General features: G+C 41.5%; 1 protein-coding gene across 1 annotated transcript in view; it reads right to left on the reverse strand.

Moving 5' to 3' along the window:
- Positions 1-288: 288 nt before the first annotated feature.
- Positions 289-11,586, reverse strand: part of LOC138975762 (piwi-like protein 1) — a 26,399-nt gene continuing 15,101 nt past the window's right edge. The window contains exons 11-19 of the mRNA XM_070348513.1: positions 11,430-11,586; positions 10,646-10,800; positions 9,115-9,239; positions 8,524-8,698; positions 7,897-8,053; positions 5,228-5,380; positions 4,811-4,958; positions 2,405-4,480; positions 289-1,145 (exon numbers count right to left, since the gene is read on the reverse strand). The exon at positions 11,430-11,586 is cut by the window's right edge and continues 31 nt beyond it. Coding sequence (XP_070204614.1) covers positions 4,364-4,480; positions 4,811-4,958; positions 5,228-5,380; positions 7,897-8,053; positions 8,524-8,698; positions 9,115-9,239; positions 10,646-10,800; positions 11,430-11,586 — 1,187 coding nt within the window. The 3' untranslated portion in view covers positions 289-1,145; positions 2,405-4,363. The remainder of the gene's footprint in view (positions 1,146-2,404; positions 4,481-4,810; positions 4,959-5,227; positions 5,381-7,896; positions 8,054-8,523; positions 8,699-9,114; positions 9,240-10,645; positions 10,801-11,429) is intronic.

An 11,586-nucleotide genomic window follows, 5' to 3' on the forward strand; every position in this document is an offset into this window, starting at 1 on the left:
AAACCAGGAGTGAGAGCGAGAGAAAAAAGGAGAAAGAGAGAGTCGTCAGTAAGTAGTGGTATTGACACGTAGCGATGACACGTAGCGCTAAAAGATGTAGTGCTATCGACACGTAGTGATAATGAACGAATGATAGCGACTCATCGACAAAATTATTTGTAGCACTAATCAACGTAGCGATAGCGGCACGTAGGACAAATGACACGTAGCACAAATGACACGTAGCGCTAGCGATACGCACCCTGTCCTGCTCAGTCACAACATGCAAACACACACATCTGGGATAACTTTTCGCAATGCTTTTTTCCATTTATTGATTAAAATAACACGAAAAAGAAAAGAATCCAATGATACTGAAATATTTTTGCTGCGTTTTTCACTGCTTCACTAGTTATTCTTCATGAAGTTGTCAGTCTAAATAGAAAATAAACAGTTTTGTAGAATTCAACAAAACAACAGTATAAGCCAGTACACAGGTGAAAGCAATAACAAAACAAAAAAAAACACTGATCAACCATGAATGTCAATTTCCTACAATCTTCAGCAGGTACATTAATTTGGTAATGAAACGAAAAAAATTCAAATACACACACTATACTTTGAAACAAAATAACCCTACACAAATAATATTTTTTAAAAGACAAGACAAGTTGCGTAGAAAAGTTGCAATGAACTATCATTTGTTTTGTCTCCAAGCTGTGATAATGTACAGCAACTCTAAAATAAAACAAGCAGATCTGCAGTTTCCCTGCCACACTAAACCTCTTCTATGCAAACAAAAAAGGGCAGGGTAACGAACTTTTCGCCCTATCCATTTTTGTTTGTTTGTTTGTTTGCTTAACGCCCAGCCGACCACGAAGGGCCATATCAGGGCGGTGCTGCTTTGACATATAACGTGCGCCACACACAAGACAGAAGTCGCAGCACAGGCTTCATGTCTCACCCAGTCACATTATTCTGACACCGGACCAACCAGTCCTAGCACTAACCCCATAATGCCAGACGCCAGGCGGAGCAGCCACTAGATTGCCAATTTTAAAGTCTTGCCCTATCCATTCATGCACCTCAGTTGTAAAGCAGGCTGAGAATGAACAACCCTGGAAATGCAGAAATTTGTTTTCGATTGGTCAAAACCAATGCAGATTCTTTGTGTAACCGAGTGCCAAATGTACTTTACCCTTTCTCACCGAGCTCAAACACTCAAAGCAACTGACACAAGTTAAATTACCAGGTTCTTTTATTCCATAAGATGATGAGGGGAATGTGTGGGAAAACGGGGGTTTACCTTCAAATACAAAACTTCCAATGTATTACTCTAGAACTAAACAATCCAAAACAACACTCTCAATTCTTTACTCTAAAGCTATGCTCTAGATCCTTCACTCTAAAACTATGCTTTAAAACAATACTTTAAATCCTCCCTCCAAACTACACTCCAAAACTCTACTCTAAAGCCTCACTCAACTTTAATAAAAATAAACCACAATAGAACTCTAATCTAAAACAAACGAAATCTAAAATAACAACCTAAAAACCTAAAAACAATTCTTAAAAAAAAACCAATCTAACAAAACCTCTCTAACAAAACCTGACTAAAATCCATCTACTAAAATTAACTACACCCCTGTAACAAAACCTAGTCTACAAAAACCTAACTGAACCTAACTAAAAAACCTGAACTAAAACCCCATCTACGAAAACCAACTGAATCTAACTACACCCTTCTAAAGAAAACTAACTGAATCTAACTACACCCTTCTACCAAAACCCCGTCTACAAAAACTTAGTCTACGAAACTTACTGAATCTAACTAAAAAACCTGAACTAAAACCCCATCTACAATAACCTCGTCGCACACTCCGCCATCCAGCAAAGGAATCTTCACATCCCGAAAGGATTTCAGCCCGTGACAGACATGTCACACAACGGCATCGAAAACACGCCGCACAAAATATACGTTGTCTTCACTCCAAGATTCCAAGCAAAAAGAACGCCTCAGCGGCCCACCACATCCCGCGTGCCTAGTCACAAGGTTAAATTCAACCCAAAGGGGTGTCGGGTACCTTTACTTTCTTTCTTTCTTTAGTTGGTGTCCAACGTCGCCTTCAACTATTCAAGGTTACATCGCGGCGGAGGAAAAAAGGGAGATGGGACAAAGCCACTTGTCAATTGTTTCTTGTTCACAAAAACACTAATCAAAAATTTGCTCCAGGGGCTTGTACCAAAAAGCGATCATTTTACCTATGCAAATTTAAGAATCGGCTCTTCCGCTAGACCATTTCACTACCGAAAAAACACAGTCTCGGAAACCTTAGTGGATCCCCGATAGTACAGAGGTTTCACGAGTTCAAACGGATGTACACAAGTGCATGTGCACCGTAACTGTCGTCGGTCACAAGCTCACATTTGTTTGGCCTATATGGTGGCAAGTCACTGGTGGCCAACTTGAGCACGCAAATGCCTTCCAGCACCACAAACAGCAAGTAATCTTAAAGAACATAAAGAAGTTCAAAGGAGCAAGGACACTGGAGACTGCATGCATTGACAAAAAAACCAAAAAACAACAAAAAAAGAGCAGTGAACATTTCACTCTCAAATCAGACCTTGTACAGCGATACACTTCTGTCTGATCAACATGTCAAAAATAAAGAAATAAAACAAAAACTCTTATTTACTGAAGACATGAGACTTTCGTCCCATGATTTTCTTCAGTGCAAGTCCACCGCTGACAATTCTGTACAACTCCTAATGGGAGTCGCACATCAACAGAGAACGGATTACAGAGGTAGCTATGCAGCAAACTGCACAACTAGAATTCAAAGTCAAAGTCTTCAAATTATACTCAGCAGTTGACAAACGCCAGTACAAGACTGTGTGTGTGTGTGCACAATGAGGGTGTGTGTATGTGTATAGGGTGTGCAAGTGCATATACAATGCATGTGTGCACAGAGTGTGCGTGTTGTTACTGGTTGTGTGGTGCTGCAAATCTGTACAGCAGTATGTCAATGGGGTTTTCTGTGCACGTGTTACAAATGAGATGTGTCGCATTATGCCTGAGGGTTATCGGTGGGTGTATTTATATTTGAATCCATGCGAGTGAAAAAATGCAACATTAGAGAAAATGCTAATGTCAAAATGTTCTTTTTGCATTGTATATTACATCTTACAACACACTAGACGACAACTATTGGTTACAAAAAAAGAATACATGGAAAACTTCTGTACGTTCAGTACAGTATATATTAACACATTTTATGTTTTTATGCAGGGTTCCTACATAGCTTGTTTTCCTGACAATCCTGTAACTTTTTCAAACCATGATGGTTTTCTTGACCCTAAAAAAAGTAAGTTTTAATGAAAAATAACCTTCCGAGGTTTGTATGGGCCGCTGAAGAGTTATCTTGAAGGTGAGGCAAGCTTACTACATATAAGTAGTGGAATTGACCAGTGGAGACACAGCATCATCACTACAGTAAATAATAAACTTGGGAGTTCATTATTTTTCAATCTGTTGATAACAAGTTGATGCATGTGTTCGTGTTTTTTAGAGTCTGGCTATGTATAGCAGGCAGCAATATACACACACTGCAAGGAAAAAGAGTAAAAAAACCTTTCAACTTATTTAATTACCAAGACAAAACTTTGCTTGACAATGCATTTTCTCATTTGACTCGCTAACTTTTATGAACCTCCACAAAGCATGGGACCCTGCCATGTATCCTCATGAAAAGCTAAGCAAAAATATAAGCTCAACATAAAATGCCAGACATTCATTCATTTTTTCTTCTTCTCAGAAATTTCCCGAACTCAACTTCTGAACTATGGCAGTGGAACAACATCCACCTGTTCAAGCACCAACTAAAATAAACACAACAGCTCAAAATCTTTGCTCCCTCACTTAAATCAAAGCAAAATTCCTAATGCTAATAAAAAGCTCTGAACACTTTCTCTCGCATATGGAATTTAAAAGATTCAGTTGATTCAGTTTAAAATCTAAATACGCCAGAACTTAAATATATAAAAAAGTCACTGTTAAATCTCAAAGACAAAAACATCAACCCAAAACAAAGTTATTCTTGTAGAACCAACTGGTGAAGAAAGATAGTCTGACTTGACAAACTTCATGAAGATAAAGTGTTTTGGAGCTGTGATGTCCCCCACAGCCAGAGAACAAAACCTACTGCAGCACAAAAATCATTGTAGACAGCTGCTGTCCTTGACGACTCTGTCTTTGACGACTCTGTCCTTGATGACTCTGTCCTTGATGATTCCAGCTTCTAACTGAAGTCAAGACAGAATCGTGCACAAATGAGCTGCAGGACCCATGGGCTGTGGAGGAACAAGGGGGGGCCAGCTCTCCTCCTTACAGGAAGAAGAGCTTGTCAGCAAGCCCAGCGTGGAAGTCCCTGTGCAGAGACTGGCCTGACAGGAACGCCAGCTTGTGTGCATACATGCATGGTGCTGGCACTCGGATGGTCCCCTGAAAACACAACACACTCATGCTTTACGTCATGTACGTCGAGTGTGCCAATTTTTCTGATCCACATAGTTTTCAGAAATGGAATTAGCTCAGTGGTTAAGTTCTAATTGGTGAAGGGGCTTGCAAAAATGTTTAACCATTCTGCCCAAAGGTGTGCTCTTGATTCCTATACCTGTGTCGATTTGATTTATGTTAAACAACTACATGCTCTGAATATTCAGACAAATAATGTAGCTCTAACCAACAGCCAATGACTCGGACACGACGTTTTCACTACTGTGTTCCAGCCAATCAATTGCAGACAGTTGTCAACCATGGGGCACAACCTACCTGCCAGTTGTAGTACATGTGGGTCAGCTTGTACGTCAGACGCTGGAAATGGTCAGGCTTCAGACCGTTGGTCTCGTAGATGATGTTGTAGTGTGTTGGTCCAACCGTTCCCTGGCGCACAGACTGCGAGATCAGGAAGAAGTCGTACCTGCAATCACACAGCCAAACCAGAATAAGCATGCTGGAATGCTGAACATACAGTCAATTGATTTTCCCCCCAATAACTGAAGCACACATATGATCCATGCTGGAACATTAAAGGAGCTCTGATATTTACCCTACCCCTTCTTGCCACTCAATTTCTAACGTTTCTGGAGGTCTCCTGAATAGGGGTGGGCGTTGTAGCACCCCTGCAACATGAGACCGAAAACAAAGAGCAAGAGGGTGTGCAAAGACCAGGTGACCCAGGTCCCTTACCAGGTAGGCTTGGTGGCCACATCATCAATGATGGTTCCGGGTGGAGGGTTGGTGGGCCCTGACCTCATGTCACCTCCACCATCTCTGAACTGTCCCATCTTAAAGAACCGAGCGCTGATGCGTTTCTTCACCACAATGTACGTCAACATCACCCTGGAAAACAAGTAAAGTATCAACAGTCAGTGTGAGTCAGTAGTAGTGTCAGCAAACAGGAGAACAATTATAGAGAATACTACATGGCTTGCTGTGTCGTACCAGATTTACACGAGTTGTTTTTTAAAATATTGAACTGCGAGCGAAAGCGAGTTGTTCACTATTTGAAAAAGCAACGAATGTAAATTTGGTACGACACAGCAAGCCATGTAGTATTCTGTTTATCCTACATACTGTACTTACGTGTATTTTACTGAAAATGTCCTGCATTCGAGGCAGCTAAATTGAAGACGCTTGTTTTGGAACCTCGATCTCTTCTAAAGCCTCGTGCAATCTATTACGTCAAAGCAAAGAAATGTCACTCTGAAAGTGTGGCGTGACGTGTTAGTTCTAAAGATTCATCGAGAGTAATTAGCGAGCGCAATTTGTGTTTCTATAATGACGTTTGTCTTGGTGACTTTGGCATCATACGCAGTGGAAAAACAGGTCCCTGCCAGACTTGCTTGACATGACCTCATTTACATGATATACACACGTGTGATTTGAACGATTATTATCTCACGGGTGTCTCTCTCACGTATGTAGGATAAACAACTGTATCACACTAGAGATGAAGGAAAACACAAGTAAAGTATCAACATTCAGTGCGAGTCAGTACTAGTCTCGGCAGACAGGAGGAAAACCCACAACCGTATCACACCAGAGATGAAGGGGAACTCCATAAAACCAACTACACATCTTTCAAACATGTCTCCTGTTGTACCTTCTAGTTTCCTTACTCAGGGGCGGATCTGGGTTTTGAAAGGGGGGGGTGCAAAGTTCTTTTTTGTTTTTTGTATCTTATCAGCGAAGGCGCCGAGCATGCTAGGGGGGTCCGGGGGCATGCCCCCCCCCGGAATTTATTTTTAAAAAGGAAGCAAAATTGTGCAATCTGGTGCAATCTGAGCGTGTAAAGTGCTATTTTCAGGTGATACATTTTTCTTCTTTTTTTCTTTCTTCTTTTTTTTTTGTCCCGCTGGGGGGGGTGCAATTGCACCCATTGCACCCCCCCCCCCAGATCCGCCCCTGCTTACTCTCCTAATAACCACACCTCCCCTCCACAAAGATACACTGCTAAGCATCTAAGAGCACGTGCACATACTGTCTGCAATGATTGTGTACCCGTAAAGGCTTGTGCCAGATCACATCGATGGGTGTCGATTCAATTATTTATGTGTCCTTTACCTCCGTGTGTGTGATTCATGCATAATCTCTCTTCAACTTTTCAACTTCAGCAACGTTTGTTGCAGTAACAGCATTCAACTGTCGGTCTGGGCGGGTGTCATCTTTGAAGACGTGTCTACCCAATTTAAATTTATTGTACCAGTTGTAAGCACTAGTTTTGGATGGAGCGTTCTTCCCCTAAAATTCCCACAATATGCAGTAGGTATGAGAAACATAACAATCCTTTCAGAGATGTTTATAAATCATTGTTGTAAACTCCACTTTTTTTAGCTCCATGACAGGCAAGTAAACATGGACGGGTAGTGTTCTTTAAGAGCTGTTTTATTTGCAGAGGCAACTTTGAGATACATGAAAATTTGTGTCATCTCCGATGACAGATTGCAGTAGGCATACGTCATTGTAACAAGAAGAGCAAACGCTCGATCGAGTCACTTTCGCAGTTCTGAATATTATATGAGGCATCAGATGGACAGGAAGAAATTGCTATTCACAACACAATGAGTCACGTTCACATAAAATTTGAGCCCGGTCACTTTTATAGTTTCCGAGAAAAGCCCAACGTTAAATTGTGTGTTGCCGAACAGAAAAGGCTAGTTATCTCCCTTGTTTTTCTGATAACGTTTGTAAAAGGCTACAGATGTAAATACTTTGATGTAAAGAATAATCCTACAAAGTTTCAATCACATCCGATGAACTTTGTCAAAGATATAAAATGTCTAATTTTTCCTTTGACGCTGACCTGTGACCTTGAAAAAGGTCAAAGGTCAACGAAACCATCGTTAAAGTGTAGAGGTCATTGGAGGTCACGACTAAACAAAATATGAGCCCGATCGCTTTGATAGTTTCCGAGAAAAGATATAAAATGTCTAATTTTTCCTTTGACGCTGACCTGTGACCTTGAACAAGGTCAAAGGTCAACGAAACCATCGTTAAAGTGTAGAGGTCATTGGAGGTCACGACTAAACAAAATATGAGCCCGATCGCTTTGATAGTTTCCGAGAAAAGTCCAACGTTAAGGTGGTGTCTACGGCCGGCCGGCCGGCCGGCCGGACAGACTAACACTGACCGATTACATAGAGTCACTTTTTCTCAAGTGACTCAAAAATCATGAGGCATTGCCAGGAGCTTTGAGTCTAAGGACTTCCAGAACACCCTACGTATCACCAACAGGATCATACAGCCATCAATATCGCCACACATCTTTAACCTTCACCTCAACCTAGTCATAAATGTCCGCCACGACAAACCCTCCTAGCTACAACATGCCACAGGACACTGGTGGAGGTACTCACTTGTAGTCTGTGCCGCCAGCCTCCTTAATGGCAGCGACCATTTCCGGCACCTCCATGTCGTTGACCATGTCCAACTGGCCATCGCCCACACCATCCCTGAAGACGATCACTCTCTGCGGCAGGGCGTTCTCAGACTTGTGGTAGGCACGCAGGCAAGCTGCAACAGTCGCAGAGATACATCTTACATCCATAAAGGAGATCTCTTTTACTTGCATCACTGCAGCATAGTGATAACAAATCTTCAATATCCATAAATTACCAAGGTTTTATTTCAAGAAACAACAGCATTATCTGCAGCAAGCGGTACAAACCTTTAAACTAAGACAATCAATGCATCAATAAAGCACCGATACAGTCAACAGCTGAATTAGTTAAGCATTTACTAACACGGCTACAGAAGATTTACATGATTTGATTGCACAGCAGGTCTTGCAACTCTCAATAGGTCAGTACAAACCTTCAAAGTAAGACAATCAATGCATCGATAAAGCACCAATACAGCCAATACAGTGAATTATTTATACGTTTAGTAACACGTTGACAGAAGAATTCCATTTACATGATTTGACTGCATAGCAGGTCTTGCAACTCTAAAAGGTAGGTAGGTATTGGTGTAAAGAAACCCACAGGTCATGGCAATCCGCAGATGGGTCTGGAGCTCCTGGTGGGTCATCTGGAAGCTGACAGTGGAGTGGTAGCGAGTGAAGTCAGCGTTGGTCGTGGCCACAACGCCGCCGCACGAACGCCCCCTGGCTGACGAGTCGTGGTAGGTGTCAATGCCCATAATCATTGTGCCTTTCAGCTGAACAACAGAACAACACAGTACATCACTGAGTATATACATTGTAATTCATTCCCCAAATAAAAATAAGTCTAACAACGGTTTTAATTAAGAGCTTGACACAACATCGTGTGCATTTTTAAATGTCTTTTCTTGCTCTGGGAAAGAGTACACTTGCAAATCTGCGAATACTGAACAAACTGTATTCTGAGTTATCACAAGAAATGAAGGAGTCATTTCCCTTCCCCAGCAGTCATTCCTTTGTGCATAACCCAGCAGTCACTTTGACTGCCACGTTTCCAGATTCAGAAAAATATTTCTCAGTAGCTACCTGCAAGAGAAATGCCATGAAAAATAATGGGTCTTTCTGAAGAGTCCCAAAATGCAAAACACTGTACTCCAAATGTTCATTCTACACAAAACAAATTGTGGCTTACAGGGATCTGCAGAGCCCAGACAACACCTCCCATCTTGCAGTTCATCTGGATGGCAATCTTGGTGGCCACTGACATCAGGTTCTTGGCCTTTTCCAGCGTATGCTTCACCACCATCTGAGATGGCACTGCAAACAAACAGAAAGTAATCAAAGTCAACAAATGCAATCAGTCTTCGACCTCATCTCATCAAAACGTCTATGACACATTTTTCACCTCAGCAAAAATACTGACAATTATACTATCTACTTTTCTGCGTTCACATTTATTTGCATTCTTTTGTAAACTTTGCCAAAAAGTTATTCATGGGTGAAACTGATCAGAATTAAAAATAAGGAAAATGAGGCCGGGGTCCAGGGGCCGCCCACGCCCTGGTGGGGTGCAGGGGCAACGCCCTCTTAGGGGGCCCAGGGGGGCGAAGCCCCCCGGAAGAAAACGAAAAATCAGGCTTTTTAAGGGTAAAAGTAGGCCTTTCCTGGTATCTCAAACACACAAATTTGCACAGTAAACAATGATAACAAATGCCAAGCTGTAGTCCGATAATTCGCGCGCTCAGGGAAACAAAGATTCAGCGATGTCCGGTCACTGTGTTAGAGAAAATACAGATCGGATCGCCGGCGAAAAAAAAATGTTTTTTTTTTTTTTTTTTACAGATTTTCAAAATAAGGAATTCTTTATTTGACCAATTTCATTTGGCGGATTTCCGCCCTAAGGCGGAAAAGTTTCACCCATGGTTATTGCAAACAATTGCGCACCAAAATAAAAGTATTAATTCTCCCGTCATATCATTCAATATATGCCAGTTAAGGCCGTTCACTTGACTATCTAGCTCACCTTTAAGATTAAAGATTTCTTTTACAGGGATCACGTGACCGCCGCTCAAAATCGACTGGACGAAACCGGAAGGGCCCAATTAAAAATCGACAAAAAATCACAATGGGCAAAAGTTTGCAGCTTTTACATGCGAAAAGGAAGCCAAATTAATTATCTACCACGCACAGGTTGTTTTGTTAGCTAGCTTGCGTATTTTGTGTGCTATGCTATTCCTACTAAGGCAGGTGTTGATCGCGTGTGCGGTCAAAAATGGGACTTTTTCGTCAATTTTGAGGGGAATCATGACAAAAAGCACTGTATTTCAGCAATTATAATTATTTTGGCTTTCTTCTCGCATGTAAAAGTTGGAAAGTTTTGCCTATTGTGAGTTTTTGTTGATTTTTAATTGGGGGCCCTGCCGTTTTTTATCAGTCGATTTTGAGGGTACCCTTTAGTCCAAAAGATGATCCAGATAGTCAAGTGAACGGCCTTAAATGGCATATATAAAACTGAATGAAATAACAGGAGAATTAATGCTTTTATTTTGGTGCGAAATGTTTTGCAATAATTTTTGGGCGAAGTTTGGTTTCCACTCAGAGTACTTTTGGAGCCATACTTACTTACCAAACCAAACGTTTACTTCTGTCCACTGTCAGTTGCAAAATAAGTTTGAATCTCAACTGACTCTTAACTTGAGCAAAATATATCACAAACTGAGCACCTGGGCAGTCGATGCAGCAGAACTTCTTGATGGCGTCGTAGCGATCCTTCTTGTTGTTGGACAGGATGCAGAGGGCCATCTGTACGTTGGGCCGGTTCACATGCTCACGCAGCGTCATCAGGTACGACTCATTGCGGTCAGACGGCATCTCCAACCTTTTTCACACACCATTTTAAACATTTAACACTTGTCGAATATTTTGGGCATCTCTTTTTGTTGTTGTTGTCAGACTATACAAAAAACAAAACAAAAAAGAATTGTTGAAAGAAGTTGAATGCAAAATGCTCTTCCAGCAAAAAACTCAAGTTCCTGAACATTTATAGCCGATGTTGAAAAGGCATACATAAAAATCAAATAGTTGCACTGCATAGACAAACAACTGTGTGTAAAACGTTTGCTAAGGCAAAACACAAAAAATAGTCTGTTTGCGGTATCCCGACCGACCCTATTTTTTCGCGCGACCCTAGACTTTTTTTTGGCATTTGGGGGAGAAAAAAAAAGTATTTGTTTTTTTGCAAAATAACTTAAAAATGTTTTTTTGTAAAAAAAAACCAAAAAACAATCCCGACCTACCGACCCTATTTTTTTTGCCTATGTTACTGCAAACAGACTATATTTTTTGTTGGCCTAATGAAAATAGTCACCCTGCATAGGCTGTCATTTGGTTCGATTCTTTTCACTTATAACAAATATACTTCATAGGCAAACACTAACTAAAAGATTTATTGCATATTAAAATAGTTGCGCTGCTTAGGAAAACAGTGGGTATAAGACGTGTCCTTACATGGTGGGCTGGTTGATCCTCATGCCCATGGGCGGGCCCACCTGGGAGAGGGTGGACACCAAGTTCCTGGCTGCCGCCGCGCATTCCCTGGGGAACACCACCAGCCAGGTGCCCAGGTCTACCGCCAGCCTCATCTTCTTGCCGCGCATGTCACGTG

The sequence above is a fragment of the Littorina saxatilis genome, linkage group LG9, assembly GCF_037325665.1.
Source record: "Littorina saxatilis isolate snail1 linkage group LG9, US_GU_Lsax_2.0, whole genome shotgun sequence".
Lineage (NCBI taxonomy): Eukaryota > Metazoa > Mollusca > Gastropoda > Littorinimorpha > Littorinidae > Littorina > Littorina saxatilis.